An 8,007-nucleotide genomic window follows, 5' to 3' on the forward strand; every position below is an offset into this window, starting at 1 on the left:
GTCAAGAACAGCGACGACTCGGTGATTCAGCTCCTGAATCCCAACAGACAAACGATTTATTTCAGAGATTTCAGACGTAAGTTCCATCTTCCCTTGTTTGATAGCAACTTTTCCTGGGCCTCGCTTGCACTCGGGAGAAAGCGTTTGCGGAGATCTCTTCTTTTAATGTAATGCTAGACACTTAAAGTTCAGTCAGTTCTTTAGAGGGTAGATGAGACAGGCAATCATAATCTTTCTCCCTAATTGAAACCTTGATGGTCCCCTTTAAAAGTCAGACCGTCTTACTCTGCAATAGGAACTGATTGTAGTAATTCAGGGCGAATTGCAATTGAGCGCCAAATATTTAGCTGACACAAACAAGTTGAATAGGGCAACGCCGAGACAGTTCTCAGAGGTAATCTGTTTGGTTTGAAGACTGAAAATTTCAAGACCATCTATGCTTCTTTATAACCAAAACAAAATCTCCCAATACTGCCGCGGCCAGTGAATGAGTCTGGCTTTGTTTCCTCTTGCGACGATGCCACAGAGCATGGTAGCTGCAGTGAAACGCTTTAAATTGTCTGCGTTAATGTCACTGCGGGGACGGGACACAGTGGTACGTTGTCCCCAGCACCACGGAAACGCGCGGCAAACCACGTTCCCTTCCGAGGCGCTGCCTCATCTAACGTGTGCACGTGCGGGGGCTGGCTCCCTCCGCTTGCACCGCTACTCGAGGCCCTTCTGTTCGGCTGGTGAGATTTAAAATGCTCGGTTTCCAAATTCCTAAAAGCATTTGGACAGCCGCTACTGGTCAGGAAACAAATTTTAAACTATACTTTTCCCAATTCTTTCATCTTTCATGCTGTCCCTAGTCCACTGTCTGCATACAGTCAGAAATGGGCGCATGTAGAAGTGGATTTTCACAATAAGCGATTTACCTACGTGTCCCTAAGCCATCTGGTAATAAAACGGTGTCCAAAGGTTTGATACCGTGCCTGGTGGTTTGCTTACGTCAATTCTTTGTAATGATCTGAGAACAGAAATACTTCCTAGACCCAGAGGTGAAGGTAAGAAGCAGGGTGGAAGCTGCGGTCAGGAACCCTCGGGGGGGCTTGTCTAGATGCTACTGCCGTTTTTGCCGGCCTTTGGCTTGTTGTGCGGTGCGAGGGGACGCTGCATCTCCCGTCGCAGTCACTAAGGGTGTGCTTGCTCCACAGCGCTGAAGGACAGCAGGTTCCAGCTGGTGAACTTCTCCAACAGCGAGCTCCGAGTGTCCTTGACAAACGTCTCCATTTCTGACGAAGGAAGGTACTTCTGCCAGCTCTACACTGATCCCCCCCAGGAGATTTATACCACGATTACAGTGCTCGGTAAGGAGCGAACAGCTGCTCGCGGTGAACTTTGTAATCCCCGGACGCGCAGGGTCAGCGGGCTGGGGCTCCGCGCGGCGTGCGGAGAGCTCCAGCCGCCCAGGGAGAGCGATAAAACACAGCGAGGGTTTGCGTGCCGAGCGCTCTCCCGCTGGAGACCGGCTCAGCTCTGCAGTAGCTCAGCGCAGCTCAGGGCTTGAACGTGCAGAGACGAGATTTTCAAGGGCTGCCAGCAAATACCGAGCGGGTTGTCCGGTGGCACGCCATAGCCCTTGCGGCACCTTCCTCCCTTGCAAGGCCTCCCTGCTTGCACCTGAGCCTCTCTCTGTAGGGTACGTCGTGTTTAGCGTGACTCTCGGGCCTTCCCCTTCTTGTTCGCAGGCAATTTTTGGCTTCAAAGAATAAGCAGAGGTGTAAGCCCGAGGTGTTGTCCGCTTCCAAGCCTCTCTTTTACTCGGGCGGGTCACTTGGAAAGGCTGCGAGGTTTAACTGCCCTTTTTGGAGCGGGGTTTGACACCAGCCTTCGCTTGCAGACAGCCTGCAAGGATGAGTTGTTTGTGCTCTCACTGGTCTGTAAGAGTATCCGAGTGAATCGTTTGGCCGTTCGGGCAGGTCTGGACCTGCCAACGTCCTGGAAGGAATGTCTGTCCAGCCCGAGGCCGGGCAGGACGGCGTGAGCTGTGCAAGACTAGCCCTCCTCCGTCTCGCATCTGGTTTACGTAGGGCGGGAGAAGGCGCGTTGCTTAGGGGGAAGGGGAGATAAGTTGCAGTGGTTGCGTCTCGTTCGGTGAAGTGAGAAAGAAGTCAGCCAGAAAGCAAAAGCTGTAGAGAAATGTCTTTCAGTAATTATCTGATACGCAGAGGGAAAATAAATTCACGTGAATGCTTCGTAGCGTGGTAGAACTGTTCAGTTTATGAATGTTGTGTTTTCAATAATCAGACTACTCTGATCACATACCGCATCTTTTCTTCCAAAACTTGGGGATTTGAGAGATTGCATTTTAATGACGAATGACAGCATCTTTGCCCATCGATGATATTCCTTAAGGGCAAATATTACTGACGGCATCGCGGGTGAACCTCCTGCCCTTGTGAAGATGCGTAAGTTTTTGCATGTTTGTCAGTTGACTTACATATTCAGTGAAGTCTTGAGTTCAACTAATGGAAAGTGATAGCTTCCTGTGAGTTCTAGCAAAAATGTGTTTCACATGTAAAAGAATGTAAGGTCTCTCGTTTGACATCGTAAGTTGGCTCGTTTGCTTAGGAGCGGCTGCTTGCAGAGCTGAAGTTAATTCTGCCTCCTTCCTTTCGCTCCCTCCTGCTTTGCCAGACTGCGGTGCCTGTGCAGCCGCAAGACCGATGCGGTTACCAATAATAGCAGCTCGCGCTATTAGAGCTGTTCCTGCAGATTAGCAGCGGCTTTTAAGACTATTAATAGGAGAACCTGAATCACAGAGGGTGACTTAATGTAAGATCTCTCACGCTGATTAGTTTAAATCTTCCTTCTTTTCTTTAATGAGATTTGGTTCTTAGCTTTTTATACGTTTTTTAAATAATGTTTATAAGCAGTTCTACTATAGCTATTACGTTTATCAGCATCTTCAAAGTTTTAGTGCACTTTTGGGTATTCGTAGGAACAGGAAGCTCTCTCGCAGCTCCTCTCTCTGATCACACACACGCAAAAACAGTTTGTTGGATTTCATTTCACTGCTAACCGTGATAAGAAGGTGTTTGAAGTAATAGTACTTACTTTATTCACCTCTAAGGCAGCCCTGCGTCTCTTTCCGGTGGGAGACAAAATGCAGTTTGGGGGGATTTTTTTTCAAACGTGAATCGTGCCTCAGAATTCAGGGGAAAGTCTGTTTTCTTGCCCCGTGCTTCCGTTCTTTTTGAGAAGGATTTGCAGCACGGCCAGCGCGTGCCTGCCTTTCCCCCGCATCCATAAAGCGGCGGGTGTTTTCTCTCCGCCTTCATCGCATACGCGGGCCAAACCTCAGTTCGCAGAGCGGGCGGCGAAGATGGATGTTTGTTGTTAGAAGACTAAGGAGGGGACTGTTTATCTTCGCTAGCATTTGTACGGAGAGGTCGGGTACCGTGACACCAAGGATAACACGTCTTTCCTGTCTTCCATGTTACTGACTCTGCAATTAGAAGACAGAAATGAGCCGGGGCAGGGGAGCGGTTCTCGGTGGTCCCCCTGGGAATGCATTCCCCACCAAAGATCTCGTGGTCATCACTCAGACTTCGGTAGCTCCTAAGTTCTGTCAAAGAGTAGTTTTGCCGATCTGCTTGTAGTGATCCTCGCTGCGGAGAGCGGAGCGAAGTTTTGAGCCATCCTTGGTAGTCAGTATTCGGGGAGAGCTTCGCACTTGCTTTTTCCTGCTTTAGCAGTGTGCTTCCCCCTGCTCTCCCGTGTGCTTTAATGACTTCTGTGACACGATATGCAGATTTATTCATGCTTAATTGGAACATGTGCAAATCTCAACTATGTAGCCTGTTCTGTTCTTTTTAGAGAAAAGCCACAAGTGACTAATTAGTCCATTTGATCATCTGGATGGTATTTATACATATTTGTTCTTCATTAGCTCACAAACATGTTAGTCGCATTTGAACTATGCAGTTGCTTAATGATACTCATCAGAGCAAAGTTGAGTTTCCTTTGGAAGTTCTGGGGTTTTTCTGCAGCTGCAGCTTCGTGCTGCACAAACTCTTGATGTTCATTTTTTCCTGTTTTTTGCCTTACTAGCTTACTACCGGTGCTTTCATGGGGAAGAGGTCCCTCGCTTCTGTGTCGTAATTTTTAAGCCCGTTGGTCACACCTCTGGCTTGTGCTGCAGTGGTGGTTATCCCCCTGAAGTTCTAGCCTGTTTCTGAATATTACCGGATTATTTTTCATCGAGTTCGGTCTCCCGGCTTTGTGTTTTGCAAGGAGGCGCGTGTCTGGGGAGAACGGCAAACTGCCATCCTAGAGGAGCTGCTGGATGCAGGGCTGGTGCTCTCCTCTCTGGGGTGGTTTTGTATTTGGCTTGATGGGGGACACAGTGTTGTTTCAAAGGTGATGGCATTCCACTCTGGGCTTGTGCTCGGAGGCTTTTTCAGCGTCTTAAATGAGCTTGATGTTTGCTGGCCTGCCTCCGCTCCGTTCGGCTCAGGCTTGGAGCTGAACAGCAGGAGAGAGAAATCGCCTTGCGAGGTTAGAGGCACAGTAAGTAATGCACTTCCAAATGTCAGCGTTGGTGTTTCCGCTCCTTGTCAGAAGAAGTCAAGAAACGTGCGAGCAGTCAAGCTGTATTTTTCAACAGCAACATACGCAACCGAAGAGCGCAGAAGACTAAGGCTCTTCCCTGGAACGGTGCCGGCCTGGGAGAGAGAACAGAAAGTTACAAATTTGATAAGTAATAATTTGCGAAACTACGATGATTATTAGGTGGAGAGTGAAAGTGCTTACTCTGATTACTGTGAAACTGCCTATCAAAGGATTCGATCGATTGAAAGATCAAATAAATGCTGGTGGCTAGTTTCCTCTAGTAGATTTTATGGGTTTTCCTGAAGGTTTTGTCTTGTGTTAGTGATCAAAAAATGTTTTTTTCATCACGAATCTGTTGTGTTCTTTCTTTCGCTGTAGTCCCGCCACGCAATTTGGTAATTGATATCCAGAAAGAAGTCGCCGTTGAGGGAGAAGAGATTGAGCTGAACTGCACTGCCATGGCCAGCAGACCAGCCACCACCATCAGATGGTTCAAAGGAAACAAGGAGCTAACCGGTAGATGTATCCTCTCAGTCACTTGCTTTTTTCGGATAGCTGAAATGATTTATGTAATGCTGGGTATTTGTTCTCTGTTGCCAGTTTGAGGGGAAAAAAAAGAAAGGGGAAAAAAAAAAAAGCAGAGCAAGCTGCTTTAAACGCCAGCTCAGGAACAAAGGAATATGTGGGCAGACAGATTATTCTCTAACACAGGAGGGCTGAACTCCATTTTGTCCTCTGCCTGCCTGCCAGACTCGAGTACAGGGTTCTGGAGTCTTTCTGTAAGTGCAGGTGACCTTGAGGCGCCCCAAAGCTGTGCGCAGAATTTATTTCTGCGGTGGTTTATGTAGCTTTCTGCCCTGCTTTTGGTACGAGTAGGCTCATCTGCGCTTCGGGCTGTAAATGTTTTCAATTCACCGTCAGGTCTAGCTCTCTTGTTTATAGAGCGTTTTCGCTGTGTTCAGTTGAATATTCATACAAGACGGGTTTCTCCCGCTCCCCGAGGTCTGGTTGCTCCTGGTATTTGCACATTCAAGTCACTGACTCTGATTGCCTGTGACGGGCTGTTAGTTTAAGTCTGCGTGTAGATGTGAGCTTGGTTGACAACACCTTTGTGCTTTACCCAGTCTGAGGCACTGAAGGGCTCTCTACAGAAGTCCAGGCTCATTACTTCAAATCCACCCCCCTAAGAGGGCAAGATAAAATCCTCTCTTTAAGTCCAACACCTGCGAGCATCCGAGTAGGACACGTGCTGAGAGTACGCCGACAAAGGTGGAATGCAAACCCGCCGCCGCGCAAAGTGGTGCCCCACTGATTCCCAGCACCGGTTGTCATCGACGTGGTGTGAGATCTTCCCCATTCCGCTTTCCTTCCCATTCCGCTTTCCTTCCCCATTCCGGCGGGCGGCAGTGCGATAGCATGTGACCCTTCGTGCGTGACCTGTCCGGCTTCTTGATTGAGTTTTCTTGTGTTGGCAGTTGAATCCCAGCTTTCCTTTCTCTCTGAAGCCCGCTGAGCTGAGTAGTAGCTTCGGGCAGTACCAGCTCACCCTGCTGATGCTTCGGGTATTTTTTTTTTAAACGGAAATAGGGAAACTATTTAAACAGAAATAGGGAAACGCAGCTGCGGGTTGTGAAGTGTGCCTTTGCCGATCAGAAAGCCTTTCCTCTAAATATCAAGGGGCGTCACTTTCTGCGTCTGTCCTCTGTTTCACTTCAATATATTATACAGAAATACTTTGTGGTTGAAAGACCTCTGCTACAAAAGTTACTCTTAACGTTTTGACTGTGAATTCTTAAATGAAAAGCCACAGATAAGAGTATCGGAAAACGAAGCGGAGGTGCGTTGTCAGCAAGCACTGGCTGAGTTCCTGGAAAAATCCTTTTTCTCCTGTCTTGTCTTTTCTCCCTCCTTGTTTCCGTGCCGTGCGTTATGGCATCCTTCAGGCAGCCAGTCCTGAACTGTGCTGTTCTCCCCTTCAAACCACCGTGCTATTCTCCCCTTCAAACGGAGCGCTGCTGAAATGCTTCAGCCTATCGATACTATTAATTAAGTTAATCTGTTTAATCACTTTTCTAGCTAATTGTTGATTCAAGGGGGGGGGGGATTTGTGTAGCTCATTGATTTAAGAGTTTGGGGATTTGGGGACGGTGTAAGGGGATTGTTCATCATTGCGGTAACGTAGTGTGGGCTTTAGTTGGCAACAACCTCAGGGAGAGGTGTGTTGCTTCATGCGCCCGCACCCCCTGCCCCTAAACCTCGGCGGCTGCAGAGGAGGGACGCTATCCGACGGGGAGGTGTCACCTGGGCACGGCAAGGAGGGAGGTGACCCGGGTGCAGTAGGCGCTCCCTCCCGTGATCACCCTCTGCTCTCCCCGGCAGGCAAGTCGGAAGTGGAGCAGTGGTCCGACATGTACACGGTGACCAGCCAGCTGGTGCTGAAGGTGGGACGGGAGGACGATGGGGTCCCTGTCATCTGCTTGGTGGATCACCCTGCTGTCAAAGACTTGCAGACACAGCGTTACCTGGAAGTCATGTGTGAGTAGCAGAACTTTTAATTCTCTTAACGTATAAACCGTATAAAATCGCTCACCTGAGAGTTCAGGAACTGTTCACTACGTGATAAAATCACAGCGTAGCTGGGGTTTATATCCCGTTACTTAAAAATTGAAATCAAAACGTTGGGTACCAATTCACGGGTTAAGCCACGGCTTTTCCCAGCCCTTCTGCGACACAAGAAATACATACTTTTCTTCTCTTGAGGAATAACTTTCCGTACATAGAATTCGCAGTGTCAGAGGTTCCTGGCTGGGCTTCGTAATTGTCAGAACAGATTAAATCCGAGTATTTTTCTTTTAGCGACCTACTTATCTCTTTGAAAAGTGCTCCTCTACTACCACATCAAAGCGACTGGCCACCGTTGCGAGGTTACTGGCGAAAACTTGGTGCCGTGCGAAAGAAACTCAGTATTGTGCATTGTGACCGTACAGCACCAACTGGTTTTCTACATCAGAGTAACACGAATTACGTGGAATCTGTAGTAACACTGCTGATTAAGGCCAACCTATTTTCTATAATGTTCCTAACATGTTCGGTGTTAATAATGCATTTCACTTCATCTAGGAACTGCTCTACTGTATATGACGTTACAGGGTTTATGAGCAGGTACCTGAAAATACCAGTGGTCCCAAATGCAGCCTGACTTGCAGCTGGTGGAGATAACGAAGCTGCCGCATACGCGTGCCCTTACCCAGAAGATGGCTCCCAAAAGCAAAATCAGACGGTTCTCACAGCAAGGCTGGCGTGCCGCGGCAAACCGGGGTGCTGGGGTGACTCAAAGAGCTTATTTTTGTAGGTGCGCTTCAACTATGACATTGCGTGAAAAGGGAAAGAAAATTTATTTCATCTGCTTCA

The 8,007-nt window shown here is 48.3% G+C and overlaps 1 protein-coding gene across 1 annotated transcript in view; it reads left to right on the forward strand.

Annotated features, from left to right (window-relative positions):
• CADM1 (cell adhesion molecule 1) overlaps positions 1–7,131 on the forward strand; it is a gene marked incomplete at its 3' end in the record, with an annotated part of 17,914 nt that extends 10,783 nt beyond the window's left edge. The window contains exons 2-5 of the mRNA XM_009581628.1: positions 1–76; positions 1,197–1,349; positions 4,975–5,112; positions 6,976–7,131. The exon at positions 1–76 is cut by the window's left edge and continues 249 nt beyond it. Coding sequence (XP_009579923.1) covers positions 1–76; positions 1,197–1,349; positions 4,975–5,112; positions 6,976–7,131 — 523 coding nt within the window. The remainder of the gene's footprint in view (positions 77–1,196; positions 1,350–4,974; positions 5,113–6,975) is intronic.
• Positions 7,132–8,007: the final 876 nt, after the last annotated feature.

Source organism: Fulmarus glacialis, unplaced genomic scaffold, assembly GCF_000690835.1.
Source record: "Fulmarus glacialis isolate BGI_N327 unplaced genomic scaffold, ASM69083v1 scaffold23537, whole genome shotgun sequence".
In the NCBI taxonomy this organism is placed as follows: domain Eukaryota; kingdom Metazoa; phylum Chordata; class Aves; order Procellariiformes; family Procellariidae; genus Fulmarus; species Fulmarus glacialis.